The 24967-nt window shown below is 37.3% G+C and overlaps 3 protein-coding genes and 1 long non-coding RNA gene across 5 annotated transcripts in view; 1 reads left to right on the top strand and 3 right to left on the bottom strand.

Annotated features, from left to right (window-relative positions):
• Positions 1–1378: 1378 nt before the first annotated feature.
• Positions 1379–2863, bottom strand: LOC118436452. The gene is made up of 2 exons (XM_035854585.1): positions 2333–2863; positions 1379–1889 (listed from the first exon to the last, which is right to left on the bottom strand). The coding sequence occupies exons 1-2, from the start codon at positions 2387–2389 to the stop codon at positions 1518–1520; spliced, it is 429 nt and encodes a 142-aa protein (XP_035710478.1). The 5' UTR covers positions 2390–2863; the 3' UTR covers positions 1379–1517.
• Positions 2864–3686: 823 nt separating this feature from the next.
• Positions 3687–4192, bottom strand: LOC110853527. Its single transcript, XR_002548226.2, has 3 exons — positions 4034–4192; positions 3917–3962; positions 3687–3845 (listed from the first exon to the last, which is right to left on the bottom strand). It is a non-coding gene; the product is annotated as an uncharacterized LOC110853527 (long non-coding RNA).
• A 365-nt stretch (positions 4193–4557) lies between these two features.
• LOC110853180 lies at positions 4558–11901 on the top strand. The gene is made up of 7 exons (XM_022101426.2): positions 4558–4806; positions 5227–5329; positions 8169–8268; positions 8793–9674; positions 10070–10354; positions 10745–10992; positions 11518–11901. The coding sequence occupies exons 4-7, from the start codon at positions 9311–9313 to the stop codon at positions 11797–11799; spliced, it is 1179 nt and encodes a 392-aa protein (XP_021957118.2). The 5' UTR covers positions 4558–4806; positions 5227–5329; positions 8169–8268; positions 8793–9310; the 3' UTR covers positions 11800–11901.
• A 3756-nt stretch (positions 11902–15657) lies between these two features.
• Positions 15658–24967, bottom strand: part of LOC110853179 (neuropeptide CCHamide-1 receptor) — a 40272-nt gene continuing 30962 nt past the window's right edge. The window contains exons 3-9 of one of the 2 annotated variants that reach the window (XM_035854463.1): positions 24520–24778; positions 23357–23643; positions 22744–22883; positions 21732–21887; positions 19681–19893; positions 19412–19596; positions 15658–19070 (exon numbers count right to left, since the gene is read on the bottom strand). In XM_035854463.1, coding sequence (XP_035710356.1) covers positions 18806–19070; positions 19412–19596; positions 19681–19893; positions 21732–21887; positions 22744–22883; positions 23357–23643; positions 24520–24778 — 1505 coding nt within the window. In that variant the 3' untranslated portion in view covers positions 15658–18805. The remainder of the gene's footprint in view (positions 19071–19411; positions 19597–19680; positions 19894–21731; positions 21888–22743; positions 22884–23356; positions 23644–24519; positions 24779–24967) is intronic. The other variant, XM_022101425.2, reaches the window with a different exon arrangement.

Raw genomic sequence — 24967 nt, 5'->3', positions numbered from 1 at the left:
TCTTGTCACACAGATATGCCGAATTTTTTTTACTTTTTTTTCCGTACATGTCAATTTTACAAACAAACTGCCGAAGAGACGAAAAATCTGTGTGAAAATTACTAACCCCTACAATTTTTTATATTTTGACCATAATACATATTAATTTGGTCGTCCAATCTTGTTTAATTTTTACAGCTAACTCCCACCCCAAGAAGAGGACGATCTCCTCAAGTCGGATGACGACGACTCCGACAACACAATCTTCCCCGCATCCCTATCTACCACGATGGTGACACTGGCCATCCAGCCGCCCCAAGACGACAACTCCACATGGACACGTCCGATTTTTTCGCCCCGTTCCTCTCAACTTTGGCCCCACTCCACGGTAGGGACTACCGCTACTTTCCCGGGGGGTCCTGAGGGAACTATGCATATCATATGCATCCTCCCCTCCTATCTCTTCCTCGTCTCCATATTCATACATTGATGTCTCGACCGGCCACTCACTCCAAATTATCCATACATCGACTGAAGGACATCGTCTCCTTCAACAAGGACATATACTGTCTTCTGTCCAAGAATCCTGGCAGACGGAGTTCCGGTGTCTACCAAGACGTATCTCCTCTCTCCACCACTGCCATCCTAAAGTCCCCCATAATTCTACAGTTTCCACAACCTCTAAATATATTTTGGTTTCTTGATACATAAATGTAAAATCCTCCGGCTACGTAAAATAAATTGATAACCAGTTGCTCTGTAAAAACTATAACTCTCGGGGGACGCGTATTACATTTCGGTGACTTATTTCGAGTGCTAAATTCCGATAAAACATTAACTTTCGTGTATCTCACATCATAAGTGGGGCTGCCGATCGCACATACGGCCTTACGCCTCCAAACTGTGTGGTGACCTTCCGGAACATTCATCCCAGTCCGTCCCGACTGCACTCACCTCTGACCTACCAAGCGCCCACCGGAAGACCAACGCCCACAGAATTTGTTGCTTTCCAAATTTTCTTGGCACACGTAATTTGTAGATTGATGAAAAATTGTAACAACATCTGAAATTGAACAAATTGGAAATTCTGTCCAATTTCCGTGAATGGATTAAATTATACAAAACAAATCCGAAACATGCATACATTTTGATGATATGAGTTCAATTTCAATGAGTTTATCCTTATAAAAAAGGTACAGTAATACTTATACAAAAATACTTAAATACTAGCATTTTGAACTATTTATTCATGTGTGCATTTCAAAATTTGAAATAATTTTTATTACACGGAGTTTTAGTATCAAAACGAGGAAAAAGTTTGCTTTATTTGTCAATATTTCGAATTTCCATTATTAATTATCAAGCCATATGTAAATAGAGAAAGATTTTGTCACCAAAATTTGAACGTTCCATAATTTTGATTATCTATACATTGGCGATCCGCCTTCTGAGAAAGGTTACAAAATAAGTTGTTTCAATCAGTGAAAAATTTGACATTGTAGAAAAATCTAGAAAAATCTAACTCCTCCCTCAAAATGCTAAAATGATTCCTTGAGTGCTGTCATCATGCTGTATGCTCGAATAGCATTGGCCGTGTCATCATATTGAATAACAATTGATTTTTGGCGAGTAGTTTTCACATACAGCCAGTGATGAATCCGCGTGTAATCGCAGACACAATTAATAATCCGTTCGGGAGGTTGGAGAATGTATACTTCGCCTTGTCCAGCATCCAGCGATATAATTCGACGTTCGAAGTCGATGGCCACTTTCATCAGCCCGTCTGGATAGTGTGAATGGTAAACTTTAAAGTCGCTTTGCCCATTGTTTATCTTGATTACGGTGTAAACAACGTTCCACTCTTTAGTCCCCGGAAAAGATGAGTGTAACGTCATAACCGAGAAACCAGGCTGCAAAGAAATGTGCAATATTTTTAACTATCTATACATTTTCTGTTCGAATTGCAGCTTATCCATTCAAAAATCTTATTAACTTGTACTTACAGCTACATTTCCACAGTGCTTTATTTCGTAAATTTTTGTAGCTCAGAATGAAAAGTGAAATGAATTGTAAATACCAAAAAAATATGCAACAAAATCTTGGTAAATAATAATTATAATTTAATTATGGCCAACAAGGAAAGTTAGTGAAATTTAAATGTGAGAACTTGAACCTTTTCATTTACTTGTACCATTACTAGCATGAGCATGACCAGCTTTGTCGTCAAAAGCATTAATGAAACGAGGAAGGAAGAATATGTAAATATATAAATTTCATTTATATTGCAAGGTCCCAGTAAATATCGGTATGATTTTTGTAAATGATTGCTTCAGAATTAAAAAAAACTACATACCTTTGTATTATCATTTTCTTCGTCTTCTACTTCGTTCTTTACTACGAGATTCGACATGCTTTCAAACGTGGTGGCAACAAATTCTTATTTCGTTTCAAGTCGCGAGTGTAATGTATGTAATAATAATAATGTATTTAAGTGAGAATTGGTAATAATATTCATCGAGTAAAAGTACAGAAAGGGTTTAGCCTGTTGTATTTAGGTATATAGTAGATTGATGCACGGGTTAAACCGTTTCATTTTATAAATAGTTTTCCAACCCTTTTTCTCTCTTTCTGCTATATATTTAGAATGTATTTATTCTTTATAATGGATGCCTTAAGAAAAACCAAGCATGCAATAAGTCGGTACTTTAAAACGGTGGAAATATTGTTGAATATTTGGTAAAGCGAGAAAGTAAAAACTTCAATTTGGAAATCTATTTCCCACATTATATCGGCCTAATAATAAGACTAGATAAGAGTAACGTGTTACAAATGTATTTGTCATATTTTATTAGGCTAGAAATATGTATGATGTACATTATTCAAGAAAAAGTGCATTCACCATTATCCAGCTTTCACTCGAGCACATTTACTTTCACTTTAGTGATTCATTTCGGGTTAGGTTAGGTCGGTTACCCGTCGTCTCAAATTTCCCGTCTCGCCGTTTCTCCCTTGGAATTCATGAGCGAGACTGAAAAGCATCCCGGAGTTAGAATTTAGTGAAAGGAGAGGCGAAATATGAGAAGCAACAGCAGCAATAAAGTCTGATTGCTCATCAACGTAATGATCTCACCAGGGCATACTTACTCTAAAACTATGTCAGTTCATACATCGTTGCATGGTGCTTCGAAAGTATGTAATTTGACCCGAAACATGAAATATGAGAAATGTTTATGACTTACTCTTGATAATCAAGACTTGATTAGAGAGGAAGAAGAGGAGATCGTTTACGATTAAAAGTATGTAGGTAATCGTATGCAAATTGGTGTAGGGCAATGTTTATTCATGTCGCTTCATTCTATCGGTTTGGTGTCATATGAATGAGTCGTATTCAACAATAGTGTCCAGGGTTTTGTTTGTAAAACACATTTTTCTCAGGGCAGGTGTGAGAAAGTGGGAACAAATGGGATTTACTGTGGTAAAATTGGGGAAAATCTGTTAGATATCTGTGAAAATACTTTTTCCAATTTCTCACTTATTTTATGTGTAAAAGTGGGAAAGAGGTATTTTTCCTACCGCCATTTTTACCACTTCTGGTAAATATGGCTTTTATTGACAATCGTAACCCTGTCAATGTGTTTAAACTGTGATTCTGCGCTAAATTAGTGGAAATACAATTTTAGAAAATAGACGATATTTCATGACATAAATATTTGGCCAAAAACTTTTATTAAAATTGTATGAAATAAATAAATAAGTGTGCAATAAATAATTTGTTTCCCGTTGAATCTAATCGTGTTATCCGGTCGAATTGGTGCCATTGGTTGGGTTGAGTCCTGGCAATGGAATCCAAATACCGGGTGGGAGCCCTGTGGAGAAAGTTAAAATTTTACAGTAAATATAATTACAAAAGTTAATTAACTAGTTAGTTATCACTTACACTTGGCCTCTCGCTCAAGCAGAGTTTCGGCATCTTGAGTCATGACCTATTTAACATAAGAAAAAAGGTAATTAATTATGAGCCAATGTTTTTAAAAAATCTAATATTTTCATTTACATCTTCCGTTGCGAGAGCGGTTACCACAAGAATTGTGATAATCGCTAAGAAGATTTTGAATTGCGTTTTGGTAAACATTTTATTTCCGAGGGGAAAGTTTCCTGATAGTTTTTGAAGTTGGAATATGAGATGATTCGATGATTTGATGAATTTTCCATAACAAAATTCCGGCTTAAATACTAATTTCCTTCAACATTATGTTTGCCTTGTCTGATGAGATATTATTTACCTGCGGTCGAATTGATCTACATTTCACGCTTGTGTGTACATTACCTAATTGAACTCAGTTTAGCCGAGATTATTCAATTCTCTGTCCCTCCACGGTCAAAGTATTGAGACAAATGGGGCGAGGTCTTATCGACAAATGATAAGCATATTTAAGTTTTTCAAACCAGTTGACCAAACAGTAGAAAATGTTTTGCTATTTAAAACTAAACTATGCTAAGGTCACCTTATTTGAACAGTCGTGTTATGTAAGCAAACCTTACATTTTCGTTATTTTTAATTATCTAATGCTCGACAAGTATGTTTCAATTCCTGTAATACAATAGTTCCCGTAGGAAAATTTATACCTTTTTTTGGTCTGCACGTTTCGCAAAGGTGCAATTTCTATATATACAGTTTTGTACAGAGTGTATGCATGTAGGTAAACGTGCAGAATTTTGTGTGCAAAATTAATCCCACAGAAGATTTTTAACCAAATCTCCAGGCAAGCAAATTTCTGCAGATTCTTGTCCAAGATGTAATTGGACAAAATTTCGATTTTCATACTGGTGAGTTATTTTTTAACAACAAATTTTCATAAATATTAGTTGTATAAATATTTTGTCGTCGAAAAATTATTCTACACTCAGATATAGTAGATAATCATGTAGAATCAAAGGTTGAATTTGGCCCAATCTATATTTAAATCCCCCTGCATTCAATTTATTTTACATGAAAAAATTGATATTTGGGACACAATAATGACCAAGATATTTAGCTCATTTTATTTATAGTGCAGCCCTGAAATTATATTCTGCAATAATAATTTATATAGCAGGAAACCAATCATTATTTCATACGTAATTTCCCGTTTCTTTGTCACGAATCCTTGAACAACTTATGTAACACATATTTCATCCTACGTGACAAAGTGGTCTAATGATTAGTATGTATTATGTAAGGCTGAAATGTTTAGTATTTCTTCTCAGACAGATGACGGATTTAGCCTCGAAATCAATCCCTCTAATTCCAAAGAGAAAGTAGATGGTGTAATCGTTCTCCTGAATTACAAAGTACTTACTAGTGTTTCCGGTGAGTTTAACCAAATTTATCTCAATTTCCGTGAGTTGTGCTATGAGCTGAACTGAGTTGAGCCATGAGCTGAGGAGGAGTTTGATGTTGGATATAAGAGGACAACTATCTGGGAGTATAATGGTGAAAGAAATTTCAAAATCGGAGAAAAATTGGATTTTTGGCGTGGTTTTGAATGAGTGAAAGCTGGAGTGAAAGCGATTTTTGGGCACCTTTAAGTGGGTGTGGTGGGCACAAATGTGGTCATGGAATCAAACCATTTCAGGGTTCTTGTTCATTCATGGGACACTACAACATATCCAAAGGGCATCGAGATCCGGGAGTTGATAGTATACAACCTCCCCTCCTGAGTTGAGCTCACGTTAATGAGCTGAGCTGAGTTTAAAACTTTAATGCTGAAAACTTCAATGAGTTGAGTTGAAACTCATGAGCCAGCAGCCCTTAACCCCAGGGTATTCCGACCCAGGGTTTTATTGGGTTGGGTTTTTTGGGTTTTAATGGGTTTTAATGGGTTGTTAATGAATAAAACCCATTGGGTTTTACCATGTTAAATGGGTTTTATTTGGGTTTTAATGGGTTTTATTCGGGTTTTAATGGATTTTAACATCTATCATACGTGAGACGAAGTTGTTTTACGGCAGCTAAGCAGTTTAGTTCTTTAATATTGTACGTTTTGAAACCAGGAATAAATCAACGAATCCATCCCTTACCATCACAGGTTTCAAGTGATACAGAAAAGTAATTTCGGAATAGGTTAACTGATCATGTATTATTTAATACTACTCTAGACCATAACAAGTTCTTTTTACGGATATACTTTTTTTGCTCATAATAATGTATTTCGTTATCCATAAATACTCGATTTTTTCCAGAAGTAATAATGCACCTTGAGATCGCTAAAAACTATTAAATTTGGAAACATTAAATTTTGAAAAACTTTACAAATTTTATGAATTTTTACTCAACCACAAAAGCCCTGGAAGCTTTTGCTGGTTTGAATTTCTCTCTAATAGGGACATATTTAGGTTCTGTTGGAGGTAGAAAAAGCTTATATTTTAATTTTCAATATGTATGCTTGGAAATGTGTCGTATGGGGGACATTTTCACATGAACTGCTTACAAGACAAGATTTTTGCCGTTCTGGTCAACTTGGATTTCATTATGATGAGAGGTAGTATTCAGGAAAAAGAATTAATTATGGTCCCAAATGGTATTAAATTGTCATCAGTTAATATGAACAGATACGTACATATTCTAACATGGACAAGGATTTGCATATGTATGACTGGAATTGGGTTGCAATAGTTGTGAAAATTTTTTTCAGTGTATTATTTAAGTAAAACCTAGTAAAACCCAATAAAACCCATTAAACCCATTAAAACCCATTAAAACCCAAAAAACCCAATAAAACCCATTAAACCCATTAAAACCCATTAAAACCCCTGGGTCGATACTTTTTGAATAAAACCCTGGGTTTTTCCGAACCCTGCTTAACCCTTTAACGAGCATCATTGACTACAAGAAAATGCATTAATTCGGGTATGTGGTGGTCATGGTGTGGGAAGAGGAATTTAGGAGTTTTAAGAAAACTCTAAAAAATTAAAAAATCAAAAACTTAACAATGCTTTATTAGGAAATATCCAAATTTTGGTAAGAAAATTTTCAAATTTAACATTATGTTGGTATAGGAGAAATCCCCCAAAATTGCAACAAATCTTAGGCCACGGAGAGAAAATTGTGAAAATCAATGATCCCTTAAAAACGACAATTGTCTTCCTTCCGCGCCGTGCCCAAGATTTTTCAGAACGACTTTTGTCTTACTCCCGAATTAAACCATTTCTTACAAAAGGACAATCGTCTTAGCTACGAGTTAAAGGGAACAGGTAATGATGCGAAGATATGCAACTCACTTAAAGTGAGTCGATTTGAGCAGAGTTGACCTTGAAGGTTCAACTCAACTCGACTTGACTCATTTATTTATTAAGGTGAGCTTAGCTGAGGAGGGGAGCTTGCGAGGTTGATAATAACAGATATTGGTGCCCTTTGGATATGTGGTAGGGACCCATGAGTGTACTAAAACCCTGAAGTAGTTTGACTCCATGGCCACATTTGCGCCCGCCACACCCACTCAAAAATGTCCAAAAAACGCTTTCACCCCAGTTTTCACTCACTCAAATCCACGCCAAAAATCCAATTTTACTCGGATTTTGAAATTTCTTTCACCATTATACTCCCAGATAGTTGCTTTCTTCAATCCAATATCAAACTCAATTTTTTCGAAATTTTTAGTATTTTTAAAAATTGCAATTCGGAATGAGGATTGTTGTAGTAATCAACAACGCAAATTATGCCTGCGAAATAGTCATCAGCAAAATTGAGTTTGATATTGGATTGCAGAAAGCAACTATCTGGGAGTGTAATGGTGAAAGAAATTTCAAAATCCGAGTAAAATTGGATTTTTGACGTGGATTTGAGTGAGTGAAAACTCGAGTGAAAGCGTTTTTTGGGCATTTTTGAGTGGGTGTGGCGGGCGCAAATGTGGCCATGGAGTCAAACTACTTCAGGGTTTTAGTACACTCATGGGTCCCTACCACATATCCAAAGGGCACCAAGATCTGTTATTATCAACCTCGCAAGCTCCCCTCCTGAGTTGGTCCAAAACTCATCCTCAACTCAACTCAGGATCAACTTGTGGCAAGACTAATACATATGTACCTCATGTGTACTAACTAAGGCGTAGGAATAAGCTGTGGTGAACCTTTCTTCTTCCTCTAGGCGTGGGCGAGCCCACAAGGTTGATTAAAATTGTATGTTATCTTCATCTCCTATATACTTACAGGGATTCATTCGTGATGGAACGAATTCAATTCACATGTGGAAGGAAAAGTGGCAGCAAAAGCTGATATTAAGCACATTGAGTTGAACAATTGTACAAAAAGGTTCGCCATTTCACCTCTTAACTGATTTTCTTGTGGGATTTCGTGCCAAATTAAAACGTTACTTGATATCCGGTATTGATTGGAATTTAGTTTCGAGGATATGTACCCCCATAAAAATTGGCCTTCTCGTTTTGACGGAAAGTACTAAATCACACAGTGAAAAGTACTTATGACTTTTTAATTGAGAGATTAAGCCGGTTTGGGGGTCGCTGGAGACGCTGATTAATATGAAGTAGAGCCTACACCCAATTTTTGTCGGGTTACATAACTCTGTTCCTTTGAGAGTTATGTAATTATTAATTAACTGCAGCTTTTGGAGGTCACTAGAAACGCTGATAAATATGAAGTTTGTACACCCAATTTTTGTAGGGTTAATAAATCTGCTGCACTTAAGCTCCCTGATAATTATTAATTAACTGGATATCATCACATTCTCACATTTTTTCTTATTGAACAACATTTCTTTTATGCTAGCTGCTCCAATTGAGATTCATTTGACTTGAGGAATATATTTATCATTCCAGGGAAAAAGGGAGTGGTTCCTACTTTGTGTGGATTTCATTACGGGTGACCTTTTTCGATTTTCTATATCCTGGTTCAATTAAATGGGAAGCACGATAAGTTGTGTAAACTTGATATGTGTGCAGAATACCAAGTCCAATGTATACCTACGCAAGTTTGGTAACTACGTACATAACTGCGTACTTATTTTCATAAGGAGCAAGCTATGTTCTTACGTGATTACATATAATAAAAACGGTATCTTCATATGCCATTTAAACCACGAAAGTGAATTCATATAATTTCCTAATATATGGGATTTATTAAAATAGATATTTCATGCGGCTTGTAACTTGACGTTTAACCGCTCATTTTTTTTGCTAATTCCTGCAATTGATGTAGCAATTGCTGGAAATTGAAATTTTTGAATATTTTGAAATTTTCTACAGGATGTATTCGTACCTATGTACGCGTTTCAGAATAGCTGAACCACCGTCAACTATTTAAATATCTCTGCAGTCAGCACATTGACAACAGCAAAATGTACACGACCCGTCTATTCCGCCTGCTTCACTTAATGTGCAAACTGACGACGAAAATGGGTTCATTTTCCATGCATTTTAACCCCACGGAGAAAATCTTCTATATTACGACCCGATCTCGAAGAAAGTATGGAAGATCAATTGTCATCCTGATTTCTTACATGTGTCTCATGTGGCGTCAAGTCATGTACATTTACCTCGACGGGGATGATAGTTGGACTTCAAATTCTCACTTTCACTTTGGATATGTGCTTACTTTCGGCGTTTCGGTCCCAATCGTGGCCTCGATGATTCTTTACCTTGAACAGAACAACGTCTCGAGAGCATTAAACCTCATTTTCGGCTATTTCCCACGATTTCATAGTAAGTAATTAATTGCAAGAAAAATATATGGAACGTACTCACGATAACGTCTCATTTCGTATCGCAACTCGTTTAGGAAAGTTGCGAAATTCTAAAAATTTCTGACGTGAGGGAATTCGCAAAACATTTTGATGTTGTTTTGCATAGATTTCTGTAATTTCTCGCGCTGGTAATGGTGAAAATGAGTTTGAGAAATAGCCCCATGTCCATTTGCTTGGTAAACTTGCAAAGAAAGTCTTATGGTTCTCCAGCAAAGGTTTCCTGCAAATCTCACAAATTTCGCAAAACGTTGCAAATTATGCTCAACTTGCGAAATATGTGAAGGTTGGCGTTTGACTATGCAGATTTGATTTTTTTTTATCTATGTACTGATTTATACAGTCACATATTTTCAGAAAAGTGGATGCCAATCTGTCACCCTGAGACGAACCCGATCCTAAAATTATTGGTGATCCTGGTCCACCTGGAAATAGCGGGATTTGCACTTATCCCATTTGCCACTACGTTCTACTTCATCACTTCGCCAGAAAATGGAGTCCATCCGCGACAAGTTTTTTTACCTGCCTGCGTAAAAAACGATCCCGTCTTTGTGTCAGCCTCTCTTCTCGGTGTGACGATAATCGCAGGCATGACCTGGTACTTGGTCATGCTGTGTGTGGTCATTGCCACGCTCTATTTCTGTAATAAATATACCACTTTCTCCAAAAATGTGACACCTTATTGACTCGTCACCAAAATGGTTAATTTTTAACACATTATTAATCATTTCGTGACTCTGGGAATTTATTTTAACATTCTGGGCGACAAATTTCAATTTGTAGTTAATTAATGGAATGGCGGTGAGTTTTTTTAAGCCAGTTACGAGGCTTCTTGAAGTTGAGGTCAATAACTGTCAAAATCTGCCGTATATTTTTTAAAATTTGCAAAGGCCTGTTCTACAAATTTGTCGTCCAGAATTTTAAAATAAATTCCCAAAGTCGAGAAATGATTAAAAATGTGTTGATTTTTACAACTTTTGTGATGAGTCTTCCACTCCTACGTTAAACTAATGAGTCTTTTTTGTCTCGCAGTTTCGATGCAACTTGTCCTTCGAGAGTTTGACATGAAGGGAAACACGAAACATTTAGCGTTTGACAGTCTGAGAGAAAGTGGAGAAAACCTGAGTTTGGAATATACTTGCATCCGTCTTGTCCACAAGGCTTTGATGGATCCGTTTGGACTGTTGATCGTCTTCAGTCATGGGGCCTGCTCCCACTTCATTCTTTTCTGCAATTTCACCATCATCAAAAATTGGCATACTACGGACATTTTTAACACGGTGAAAGTCAAGCCTTTTACTAGTTTGCAGTATTTCGAATGCAGTAACCACTCATTTGCAAAGAATAACCGCAGGAAAGTGGTTTTTTGTAGCTATTTTAACACGTAGGAAAAACAAAGCGCAAGAAACCCTTTCCCGCCGCTATACTTCATACGGCTCGTGGCTAGATGGCACATATTTCTTGCACTTTTTTGCACCGTGCATTTCTTGTGTTGCAATGTAAGAAATGCAGCAAATTCACAAAAACCGAAACACTTGCAAGTACCACTTGTAAGAAATAACTACAAGAAAGTTTTTTCTTGTAACTATTTTGACTCGCAAAAAATTCAAGGTGCAAGAAACTACGCCCAGCCGCTGCAGCTCATGGCGCATATTTCTTGCACTTTCTTTCTTGCAACTTGCATTTCTTGCCTTTTTTGCGTTTCTTGCTTTACAATTCAAGGAATGTAGCAAACCCGCAAGAAACGAAACACTGCGAGTATGAATCGCAATTTCATTATAAAATTGATACGGATTTTGTTCCAGGTATTGCTCTTGTTATGGGTCAGCACAGTGCATAACTTGTGGTCCACCGTGTTAGAAGTGGGAGGAAGATTTCAAAAGATGTCAGCATCGATGCTAAAATCATGGAAACTTGCAAAATTTTCGTCCAACGAGGAGCGGAAATTCGTCGCCAAGTTTAGAAAATGGCAGAAACGATTGGCATTCGGGAAGGATGGAGTATTCATAATTACGAGGATAAGCATACTAAAATTCTTTCGAGCTAATTTGAAAGGCACTTTTAAAGCTGTGTTGACCATTGAATGAGAAAATTCTAAGTTTTGAGACTTATCAATATTTAATTTGCTTTGTAATGAACCGTGTCAAATGAACAAATGAAGTAAAATGTAAAATGACACGAAATGAAAATTATGCGATTTATGACCTTTGACCTCGTACTCACGGTCGGAGGTCCGATTGACACAATTATTGAACTCTACCTAGAGCTAAAAATTTTAAGCACATAGGCGAAAACCGCGTTTGACTGTGTCCAGTCGTTCTCCGACAGACGGACAGACAAAACAATGCCATAAAGCAGCTGGCGCTAATTATAGGGCTGTGACCTGTAACTTGACAATGTGACATAGATAGTCAGCTAGCGCTTTAGTAAAACATTGTCGCTTTCGAGACTAATCGTTCCGAAATACGAATCGATCGCTTCTTCATTTCTGAAAATAATTTTGGACAATTTTTTGTACATAAATGAAGAAAATTAGTCCATATTAAAATAACTTCAGATTTGCAACATACAAATTAAATGAAAAAAGGAGATAGTTATCAATCCAATTTACATATTTAATGGCATAGGTAGCAGTTCCATTTTCAAGGCATACACATTTTTCAAGAGGATATCACATCATACCCGGAAGTTAGAAATTATGGTCATTAAATATCACGAAATCTCTTCCCAGCCATAACATCACGTTCATCCGCACGGCTAACGATACTCGTTCTGTTTGAAAACTTGGAGAAAGTAAAATAAAACTGAAAGGCTATCCCTTGTTAAGTAAGCCGTTCGAATGCTCTTCTCTGCAGTTCATGGCCAACAAACACGGTTCCAACGCATGAAATGAAAATTGGGTATCAATTTCTACCCAGTCAGTTCAACGGGATAGTCTTCACATCATTTGGGAGACGTGACACTTTGGCCAAACTGCTTGGCACGGATAATCTGCTCCCTGAAGATGAGCAACAAAAAGGCGGAGGAGATTTTTCCTGCATTTACACGACATACATTGCGTGACAAAGCGGTGAAAGGACAAAGTTGGGTCTTTACATGCCTATATAAGTACTGCACTTGGTATATGAAATTTCCGAGTTTACGCAACACTGCGGAAACGATCAAGTCAAAGTTTCCCACTTTTCGGCATGATTTTTTCTAAAAACAAAAAACATTGCATAAATATGTAACTTCACAATTTGTAAGCTTATATTCAATTTTTAAATAATTAAGGAATTGTAAAAGTCGTAGTTTTTGTTGTAAACTGTGCAAAATTGTTGGCCCAGGTTTCAATTATGTAAGTAATTCATAAATAAATTACTAAATAGAAGTTCACAAATTATAAAATTGTATTTAATTATTAACTACGTAATTACGACGTGGTGAAAGTCGTAAAGTTTTTGTTGTAAGTAAACTCTGTAAAATTGTTAGCTCGGTTTTCTATTACGCAAGCAATTCATATATTTTTTGCAAGATCACAGCCTGTCTGAAAGGAAAAAGGTTCAGTTGACACAGACTGACTGACACGACATCCAATTGCTTTCCCTTCACTTTCTCCTTCCCCGAGGAGTCGATTCCCTCTGGGCATCCTGAATCCTGGCAAGATTTTGTTTCACACTATCCACGAACATTAATGATGACACATTGAACGTCGTGTAATGGTCACGACATGCATGACGAGATGTCTTCAAAAGGAAGCTTCTCATCGTCATGGTCAGTGGTCGCAGGAACTGTGGGGACATCTGGGGATATTAACATTGTCGGATAGGGGAGGGTTAGGCTTATATAACATGGGCAGATGATGGGGACCTCGAACAATCGTAGGACATTGTCCCTCTGTCCCCACACTTCCGCGGCTAATGCATCATGCTCATACATTTGAGTAGCCTGAATTCTCCCAGTGGCCGCGGAAGCCGTGGGGACATCTGGGGCATTAACATTGTAGGATAGATATGGGAGGGAGGGGTTAATATAACATGGGCAGATGATGAGGACATCGAATAACCATGGGGGCATTGCCCCTCTGTCCCAACGCTTCCGCGGTCACTGGCTACGGTCAAACTCACACTCTACAGACGCAACTCAAATTACTATTAGAAAACATGACGTTACGTATCATACTGTACAAAACAATAATGACGACACATGTAACGTAACGACATTCTGAGATCTTCAAAAGGAAGTTTCCTATCAAACTTTCACTCTGCTAGAAGACATACCATTACCTATGTAAGTATCATACCGTGCAAATAGCAAACACAATTAATTATTGCATTGTCCTTGACGTGAAACTTATTAAACACGTGTGTTTACTCGTGCAAAATCAACATTCATGCATTGTTTTCATCCAAAGTTACATAAGTGGAATAATAGTTACGAGTGAATGAGTGCACCCAACTGTGTCATATAGTTTACTGAATCAATATCAGACACAATTATGTACCATGGGCACATACATAACTGACTGCTGCTGAGAGGGAATGGAAAAACATACGTATGAAAATTGCACTTTGGAGAAAGTGCGAAACTTGGCTGGGCGGGATTACGGGCAGATTGGATTGTGCAGTCAAATTCTGGAAGAGCGGGCATTAATGTAGATAAAGTCGTTTGTTTAAATGTGTGTACAAACGCCTACAGAAATGCGTACCCTTTGTCGCCAGACACCTTTCATCACGGTGAAAGAAGAAATATGCCGATGTAAATGAGTTGGCATGCATAAAATGAGGCGGAGCAGGAGAAAGTGAATAAGGATTTATTAAGCTTTGGAGAGAGAGTGACTGAGAGAGAAAGCCATAAATTTCCTTGCTCGAAGGTCACTTACAAAGTGAAAGCTCACTTTCTCCGGAAGGCGAACTGGGTTTAAAAATAAGTAGGATTTCGATTCAATTCGAACCGAATCATTCCCTGCAATTCATCCACGAACCCAAAGAAATTTTGCGGCAAGTTACTTAATCCCATTTTGTCCCAAATTCTTATTTTTGGTCACTTTATTCCTGCTGAATTGACTTTCGGGTGGACCATCTGTCCTAATATTTCCCCAAGAAATTTTATCTATTTTTGTCCAGTAATAGTAATTATGCTCATGTTTTAATTAATAATAATCTTCTCCAATGTATCAAATCTACCTCTTTTCAGAAGAAGAAAAGATCAAAAGAAAGCATTTGATTTTAATCACGAACTGTTTTTCTCTTTATGATTCATAAGTTATGAAACGAAGAAAGTTATACAACTTTCATGAAAAAAGAGCAATTTTTTCATTCCGAATGAAGTCAACCTTTCCTAGTCAAAAATTGTTTTCATTGTTGCGCTCCCAAAAAAATAGTTTCTTTTTCCATGAAAAGGAAACATTTCGTGGTCTATTATTGCACTAGTTAAATAAGAGCGGGTCGAGTACAAAGGGCCAGAAACGAAACAACAGACAGCCACGGAGAAAATTTGGAGTTATTCGAACCGGAGAAAGTAAATTGGACGGGGAGAGAATGGGACTTTTTTTTACTTACTTTACTTTTACGTGCAACAATTGGTCCACGTTCTTCTTCAGGATTTTACTTACGTACGTACGTGCGCGTATTTATGAGGTAATCCAGGAATCCAGTCAGTCTAGCTATGTAAGAGATAGTCAGTGTTTCGGGTGAAAGTAACCACTTGCAAGAAATAACCGGAAGAAAGTGGTTTCTTGCAGGTATTTTGACCTGCAAGAAATGCAAATGCCACGTGGGTAGATGCGTATATTTCTTGCACTTTCTCGAATTTCTTGCTTTACAGTGCCATAAAAATAGCAAACCCGCAAGAAACCCTGGACTTTTTGAAGCTGCGTGACTACTGATTAAAGCTACGACCAAAGCAACGTCTTATCTTATGAAGACAATAAAGACCAATAAACGCAACCGCTACATAACACGCGCTTTCGTTTGTACGACAGATAACAACATTTAGATATTTTTTATTCTCTCAATAAATACATAAATACATACAGGTCACGAGAATACATTTAACATATTTTTGTATTTATGTAGGTACATACGTACTAAAGTCTGGATTTTAAAAGTATTTACTGACTATTTTTTTGCACAGCAAGAATTGTTAAGATTTATAATTTACAGATATTTATTTAGATCAACTTTCTCCGGATTCTTTGTTACATACACAGGTAAGGAATAGGAATGTGGATCACGTAACATGATTACGTAACATGATTACGCACATTGTACAGAATTACGTGTATAAATACGATTAGCACCACGTTCAATCAATCCTGACAAGAATATAGAGTGACTTCTTGTCTCGTACTCACAATACGCATGTCACACATGTTTCTCACGGATTTTCTTAAAACCAGCACTAAAAAATTAAGTAACTAAACAAAAACCACAGTTAGTGTGGCACTTCTGCCGAATTCACGGAATGGCGAAGGTTCTTAGTTGACTAAACCGCGCATTTCCATCATCGGAAAGCGGGGATGTGACCCCGTATAGTTTCGCATAGTGAAAATTAAAGTTTTTACCAAATTTAAAACCTTAAATCCATGAATTCTGTAAGTCATTAACTACCATACTAATTATTGTTTGTGTTTAGTTGCTTGATTTTTTTACTCCTACCTTTAAGAAAATCCGTGAGAAACATGTGTAACATGTGTATTGTTAGATAGGTACAAAAAAATACGTAGGAGAGAGAGTACCACAAATATCAGTATCATATCATCTCATTCGCACCATACTTTATGTATTTATCCACCCACGAACATTGAGACATCAAACAACCAACACCATTCATTTCAAATGCAAAACTTTCTCCACTTTCTCTTTAAAAAATAAATATAGTTTTCACCAAAGGTCACACGCTCACTTTCCCTTGTCGGCAGTTATACATAGTTTTCTTCGAAATTGAAAAATGTCATCTATTTTTACATTGTTTTTTAGAAACATCAATTGAATATCTATATTTATAGGGTGCGAGTATAACCGTCCAACCAAAATTTTTTTTCTTCCAACCAAAACAAGTGATTTTTGCAACTTCAAAATTTGCAACCAATTTATTTTTTTAATCCAACCAAAATGTAAAATTTTACAACCAAATAATTTAATATTTAAATAGCAGAATAATTAACCTAAGGCAGTAAAATTTTCAAATACAACAAAATTTTTTAAAAATTTGACAATTTAGGAGAAACATTTGTATTTAGTCAACAACCAAAGCTTTTCCTACAATCTTTTTCCGACCTCTTTTGGGTTTATATCCGATGCAATCGGTTTTGAGATTCTCGGGGACATTAATTATTTTTTTGATGATACCAATTCTAATTATATGCTTACAAATATACTCTTTTTTAAAAATTGGACAAGAACAACTAGAGGTAATCCAATTAGACAAATTAAAGTTAACAATCCATAATTTCGATTTACTAGTAGCATACGACTCAAATTTCTTCCAAGACATCCGCATAAATAATCCTAAGACTCTGTCAATTTCTTCCTTTCGTAATGACATACCATTTGCTGGACAAATACACTGGATTAAAGTATCCTCTACGCTTTTGAAGCGAACGCTTTTATTTTCCCGAGCCCATGTATATGATGCAGACATTAACAAATTGGAAATAGACGGTGTTAAATGAAAAATTTTTGGGTTTGGGAACTCGGGACATCTATCTTGAGACCAATTTCGTAGTAGCTTAAGAATACAGCCAAAAAATTGTCGCAAAGGAACTCTTTCCCTATATGTAGCAGATGATAAGGCGACTCCCAGAGGATGGAAATGCCTGTTTTTGTCCGTTGTTCCAACTACAAGAACGGGAAATCCTTCGAAAAGTAACTTGTAAGTAGCATCAGCGTGCAATGCTTTACTTTTAGTAGAATTTGATAAAAGCCTGAGGGTCGATGCCATCACGTGAAATTTTTTTTCTGTAGCGTCGATTATTTTGCCTACAAAAAAGGGCTGATCCTCGTCGACAGGAGTATCTTCATTTTCTTCACAAAGTTGGCAAAGTTGACCAATTGAAACAATTGCCGGTTCAGTTTTTTTCCTTATAACAGAGATAAAGTTTGTTATCTGCATTTTTGAAGGTACGTCGAATCCTTCATTTCGAAGATGACAGATAATTTGGTTCGGTTTTGTTATGCCACTTCCAAAGAGCGTCTCAATTTTTGATTTGACTTCCTTCCGTATTCCAACAATTTTCATGCCATCATGATTATGATTTGCTTCGGTAACGAATAAATCCACATCCAAGGTATTATCTAAGGGCGAAACTTTATTTAAAATCGAAGTACTACAAAATATAAAATACCATTCTTACTTCGTTTGAAAAGAAAAATCTTGCTGGGACAATTAGTGGTTTTACAATTGAAATAAAGTTTTTCCCCTTCGAAGCACGATCGTGTCGATTTAAATTGGAAATGGCCATCACTTTTGGCATATAATTTCGCCTCGTCAATACTCTTAAACGTTTGGACTCTTTTTCATTCGTGAATGCGTTTTGGTTTTTTAGCTGGTGGTGGACTATCTTCCTCGGATTCTTCGGAATTGGATTGATAATTTAAACGTTGAAAATCAGACATTTTTAGTCGTAAAATATTACACAATATTGGAAATGTATAGAGAGAAGAGAGGGAGTATTTGAGATTGCAGTTTACTTTGCTACTGAACCTGTCATGCATACCTGAGATAGGCAAAACAGGTTTACCTTAAATGTTTGCTTTGAACTTCGTATTTAGATTTAAATATAATCGAAGGATTTGATAATTCAATTCACGTAATTATGTTAGTTGGATGTTTCATTTTTTGGTTATATTGTTATATATTTTGGTTGGACAAATAAAAACTTTTGGTCGCAAATTTTAAGGTTGCGAAAATCATTGATTTTGGTTGGAAGAAAAAAAATTTTGGTTGGGCACTATAAATTTGACCCATGATGAATTCCTAAAATTATTTTCACGACAATGCACAATTTTTTATGGTGTGAGAAACAGTTTTTAAAAAAGATACGCTATTTTTGGCCGACCAAAGTAAACTAAAATAAAAATAGAAATAATACTTTTCATTCTTTTTGAAAATTTACATGCCGACCGTGATGGCTTCACCGCCCCCTCGAGTCTCGACATTTATCGAGGACACGTTCATGCTGAGATGGTTTAAGGGAAAGTCCTCGCCTCCGCCACCCCCACTTTTTTGGGATATTTTACTCCCACCACCACCGCCAGTGAGGATGCTTTCTCTTCCACCCCCAGTCGTGGTGAGGAGAGGTTTCAAATGAGATTCATTGTGATGCAGCCAATGTGATGGGGGTGGTTGTTGGCCGTTGAGACCGGCTGCAATCGACCTACGTGTTCAAAAAGATTTCTTTGTTCAAAATTCATTCATTTTTAAAATTGAAAAAAATCATAAATTCATTAGTCAAAATTACTCAAAATTTGAAAAAATATTTATTATTCATTAATTATTCATTTGGTTACTTTAAATTTGCGTTATTGGACGAATTTCTCAAGCTATATGAATTAAGCATAGGGTAAAAAAATGAATAATAATAAAATATTCAGTCATTCTTTATTAATATGAAGTGAATAACTATTTATTTTAAAATATTTTTTTCCAAATTTTTGAATGAACATAAATATTTATTCATTATGCACTCATAAATTTTGGCGATAAATTCCTGCTCACCTCCGACCCGGCGTCCCACCAGCCACCACGACCGTGGATGCTCTCGATATTTGTGTCCCATTCCGTGAAATTCTGTCATGACAAATGTGTTCCGTATGTGTCTGGCTATAGTTATAGCCACCGCGTGCCCCACGACCGCGCACATCTTGCGGACAACAGCAGCAGAAGAGGTGTCGGTTGAAATGCTGTACGTAAAATCGTAAAATAAAGAATTTTTAATTTTGTGAGCAAATATGTAATAATTTGGGAGCTTTATTTTTTATGCTCACCTTTCTGAAGGTGCCGGACACGATGTAGAGCGTGATAGGGTTGAGACACGAGTTGATGAATGAGAGACAGAAGCCGACCATTCGGACGACGTGCCAGAAATCGTTAAAGTCTTCCATAGAGGAAGGATTGTAGTAGAACCAGATGAGGAATACGTGCGACGGGAAGAAGCACATGGCAAAAATTACCACAAATGCCATCACCATTTTGGCTACCTGCGAAAAAAAACAAGCAAAAAAAACAGTTATGATTTGTGCATTAAAATTAGACTCTTTTGTATGCATTTCTTATGGGTCTAATTATCAAATATAAACCATAGACGATTAGGATTAGCATAACACGTCTCTCGGGAAAAATTAAAAAAATATACGCAACACAATTATTTGCGTAGGTGGGCAAAAGCAAGGAGAAAGTGATTCCAGGGAATGAAATGAGCTTTCTAAATTATGTAAAGGGCAACTTTCTTCGTGAATAAAGCTATGACCTCATCCATCGTGACGTAATTAGTATGGCAATTATGTAAATGGGTGTATGTACTTATTAACCTTTGTGACCTTTGACCTTTAAGCACCCTCAACTCCAGACGAAGGAAGGAACCTGCCACAACTTTAACTTTGCCACTTTGATGCTTTGTATGTGTAAACATTCATTATTTCAAGCGTGTTACACATCAAAGGCTTTTTTTCTCTAAGGGTGAAAGTCGGTTAATAATAGCACACAAATTTGTACGTAAGAAGTCCCATTATGTAAGAAGTACCCTTTATGAGATTCTCAACTTGAGCTCATTTTAAACCGCGTCTGATTTTCTGCCTGACTGATAACGTGGTCATTATTAATACATACTGCTTGCTTATCCCGTGAGATGTGTGTGTGTAGCTCAAAAAATTCAAAGATTTTCTTCCCCCAAAGAAATAAAAAAGCGGAAAAAGACATTTATGTGTTTTATTGCCCACATGACATTCGTACCAAAAAAGAGGGAGTCCCGAGAGCTTTATTTTTGCGAGTGAAAACAGAACGAGAGAAAAATTGGTGTCAGTCACATACGAGTATTCCTAACAGAATGGTAAAGTGATCTCACGCCATGATTAATTGATGTTTCAAGTCTTCCCGTAAAATGTCCTCACTTGTCAAAAAAGAATAAAGTTGTCGGCACAAACACACCAGATAAAGTGACAGTTTAGTTGCAAAGTAGTGCCGTGTGGAGAGTTTGATATGACGACACGGGGGGATAACTGACAATGGAGGTGTTTCAGGGTATGCTCTCAGATTTTGATCAAATTAATCTCGATCTGGCACAAATTTGGTTGATATGCAATTTGCAAAAGACACGATCTCTCAATGGTCACGTTTAGCGGAGATGTTTGCATCCGAAGAGGAGAAAGTGCACAATAAATTTGAAAAGAGTAAAATTTGCCGACTTTAGGGCGCGTGTTTTCCTCTTTGGATGCAAATATCTCCGCTAAACGAGCCCATTGGAGATCGTGTCCTTTGCAAATTTTATCTGAATTAAATTTGTGATAGATTTGACACGAATTTGCTCAAAATCGGAGAGTATCCCCTGAGAAACCTCCCTTGTGAGAGGGTATGAATAGTCGCCGTCACCGCAGTATTATTTTTCTTGCCTGGGTGATACGACCACTATTTGTACAAAGAAAGCAGTCCAACTACTTTTTCTCGTGACTTATTACTTACGTATTTGCGAGGAGGAAGAAAGTGTGCAAAAAGTTAAGTTACAAAGCAAATATTTAAGATTATTTCTTTCTCTTGATCTTTCTCAACATTTGGTCACAAAGCGAATTTTTGCATGACCTCGTTACACAACTTTGGTTTTTGTCATGAAATCTATTTAAGAACCAGGTGGCCCACACGAACGGCTATGTAGCTAAATATGTAAATATGATGGGGACTAGGACCTTGTGCAAATACTGATATGAATTTTTTTTGCAATACTTAAAACAAATTTGCGACATTATGATATTTTGCATCGAGTTATTTACCTATAATATTTTACGATTTTAGGACATTTTAGTATTTCGTATAAAAAATTGCTTACCTTTTTTCTGGCCTGGATCTGCTTCGCTTGACCTTGCGCTTCACCTGGCATGTTTCTCGTGGAGAGGAGGAGATGATGAGCCATGATTACGTAGAAGGTGGCAATAAATGCGAGCGGAATGGCATAGTAGACGAGGAATTTAAACATCACGACGACCTGGGAGCAAATCCACGTGTCACAATTTACATAAATAAATAGAGCTCTTTATCATCATCTCAATCGCTTTTTAAAGCTAAAACTTATTAAAGTTATTAAGTTGAATTTTGTCTCTTTTGTCATGTGAAACGCACATTGTTGATAAAATCTGTTCTATTTAGGTTGTCAAAATGTAAACAACGCCTCCAGGTAATTGTTGGCTTGTGAACAGGGTTTCGGGTGCTAGAACCCGCTTGTAAGAAATAACTGCAAGAAAGTGTTTTTTAGCAGGTATTTTGACCTGCAAGAAATGCAAGGCGCAACTAAACTACTCCCCGCGCTATACTTCATAGTTCTTGCACTTTCTCCCAGTTTCTTGCACCCATTTCTTGCGTTTTTTGCTTTGTACTGCAAGAAATGTAGAAAACCCGCAAGAAACGAAACACTGCATGTGCGCAGCTTTTGTGATAACTTCATTATTCGGAGAAAGTCAAAGTTGAAGAGCACAACTAATCCTAAATATGCCCACATTCGTGTTACATACATATGTACCAGCATCTTCCCAGCTTTCACTACAGACTTGTGGTCTATCTGGAAGAACAACCACTCCGCTGTGGCGTGGCGTGTCGTGTGGTTAGCTGGTGGAATGTTGTAATAACTAAACTCTAAACTTGGACTTCAAAAACAAGTCGAGAGCAAACCGAGCTCGTCGAAAGTAAACATGGCCTTCTCGCTAATTTAAGAATTTATTGCTTCCTTCCTGTCCATTTGTTTGTGGATGTGTGGTGCAATTTCAACTTTATTATCTCCCTGGTTGTTGATGAAGATGAAATTTAGTGGATGTACCGTTTTGCATGATTACTTGTAAATTCGTTACCTTGGGGTAAGTGGGACCCAGCTCGGATGGGAAAGGGTAGCAGACCTCGTAAGTGTGATTGTTAGATTTATCCTCAATCCTCCAAATGAACGAGTTCAGCATGGATGGGACCGCAAAGACGATCGAGATGATCCAAATTCCTGGGAAATTAAACATTCGTCAAATAATCCTGGAAATTTAATCCGACGCTTTCACTCAAATACAGTGTTTGATTTATTGCTCAAATCTGTTTCACTGTACTGCAAGAAATGCGAGGTGCAAGAAATGCAAGAAATGTATGCCACCTAGCAGCTCACCCTCTGTAATACACTTAATTATACAGATTATCCGATAGGTGGCGATAATCCCTTGCATTTCTTTCACCAGTGCAAGAAATTGAATAGTCTGATTTCTTGCACATTTTTCACATTTGTTGCACTGCAAGAAATTCAAGGTGCAAGAAATGCAGGAAATTGGCGCCATCTAGCGGCTCGCTCATCGCAACACACTTAATTTATGGATTTTCCGCTAGGTGATGCTTATTTCTTTCATTTCCAGCACTACTGCACGAAACTTCTTGCATAAATTTATTGCAGATGTTTTTTTTGTGAGAAAACACTTCTTAAATATTTACCAACGATCGAAATGCACGTGATCCTGGTGGCCCTCCTCCCCTGCAGTTTCCTCATGGGGTCCACAATCGCAAAGTAGCGATCGGCCGAGAGCGCTGTCAATGTGAAGACGGAAACCCCGATGGAAACGTCCTTGATGAATTCGGAGAATTTGCAGACCAACTCGCCATACGGCCAGGATTCCACGGTGTACACGGTGGACGTGAACGGGACGCAGAACAGGATGACGAGGAGATCTCCGACGGCCAAGGATACGATATACCTATCGCCAAGAGAGGTCCAAATTGCCCTAATTAATGGACACGTTCTGCTAAGTACACTAGTCACGGTTATACAGGGACAAGCAGGGAGCTAATTAGTGAACAAAACTGGCGCTGCATATTTATTAAAGGGAAGACATTCATGCATGCATACATACACGTCAAGACATGAATTATTACGGAGGACAACAAAACACACTGTCAAAGAGAGACAGCTTCATTATAATAATAAACTCGAGGAACAGATGTAACAAACTCCCGGAAATGAAGCGCATTAAGAGGTGTATCATTGGCTAAGAAAACTTGGCATTTTTTTATTTTTCGACATTTTATGATCTTTAACCTCGTTTACAAAGTCACCAGGTCGATGTTCGTCGTCGAAAGATTCGACACATTTGACCTTTTACTCTTCACCGTGGCGTCGTGACGTGACCTTTTGACTTACAAGATCAGTTAACGAACTCCGTCGTACTTTTAAAATTTGATGTCGATATCCGAACGCAGAGCTCAAAAAAAGTTGATTCCTTCGGAAGGTATCTGAGCTGACAGACACACGGACGGACAAATCGATTGCAACAACTACGCTTCACTTCGTTCCGCTAGTTAATAAGGAAGTACGTAGTAACTGTAGTGCAATTAAGAAAATGATTGGACACAAACAAACATTGAGCACGATAAATACGCAATAGCGACTCACACACATTTAAAATGTGCGTCATCATCACTTTCACCAAGCGAAATTGTCCACCAAATGATTGGACACAAACATTGAGCACAAAGATAACAAAACATGTGCAGGCAAACTTACACACTCTTAAAACGTACTTTCACCATGCGAAATTGCCCACCAAATTTCATCCAATATGAAAATAGATAAAATAAAGTTGGAGAAAGTTGAGACTCACATGTTGGGGACGTTTCGCATGGTGCGATGTTTCAAGAAAATTATGATCAGCGTTCCATTTCCTGCCATGCCGATGATGAAGATGATGGCGAAAAGAACGGGGATAATGTACGTCTCTGGTCGCAAGCTGTAAGGGACGTATTCGTCGGAGGAAGGCCCTGCCCCGTCCGAGGAGCCATTTCCGGTCGAATTATCCCAGAGAGAAAGCAGGTCTGAGGTAACGTTCGGCATTACAAATTCCTCCGGGGGCATGCCAGAGTCTGGAAAAAAGTGGAAAGAGTTGCGTAAAAATTAAACATTACATAAACGTTCAAACCAGTGTTTCGTTTCTTGCGGGTTTGCTAAATTTTTTGCACTGAAAAGCAAGAATCGCAAGAATTGCAACTTAAATAAAGTGCAAAAAATATGTAAAAAAAAATATAAGCAGTTACTTTCACCCGAAACACTGG

The sequence above is a fragment of the Folsomia candida genome, unplaced genomic scaffold (genome assembly GCF_002217175.1).
Source record: "Folsomia candida strain VU population unplaced genomic scaffold, ASM221717v1 Fcan01_Sc008, whole genome shotgun sequence".
Lineage (NCBI taxonomy): Eukaryota > Metazoa > Arthropoda > Collembola > Entomobryomorpha > Isotomidae > Folsomia > Folsomia candida.
The sequence above is the reverse complement of the archived record's forward strand: the minus strand, read 5'-3'. Positions and strand labels throughout refer to the sequence as shown.

What these genes read in the sequence shown, in the direction of transcription:
- LOC110853180 (XM_022101426.2), top strand. Translation starts at nt 9,311, where the DNA reads ATGTACACGACCCGTCTATTCCGCCTGCTTCACTTAATGTGCAAACTG. An exon ending in CTATTTCCCACGATTTCATA is followed by an intron (nt 9,675 to 10,069) that starts GTAAGTAATTAA and finishes ACATATTTTCAG; the next exon opens with AAAAGTGGATGCCAATCTGT. An exon ending in CATTGCCACGCTCTATTTCT is followed by an intron (nt 10,355 to 10,744) that starts GTAATAAATATA and finishes TTTGTCTCGCAG; the next exon opens with TTTCGATGCAACTTGTCCTT.
- LOC118436452 (XM_035854585.1), bottom strand. Translation starts at nt 2,389, where the DNA reads ATGTCGAATCTCGTAGTAAAGAACGAAGTAGAAGACGAAGAAAATGAT. An exon ending in AAGAAAATGATAATACAAAG is followed by an intron (nt 1,890 to 2,332) that starts GTATGTAGTTTT and finishes ATTTCTTTGCAG; the next exon opens with CCTGGTTTCTCGGTTATGAC.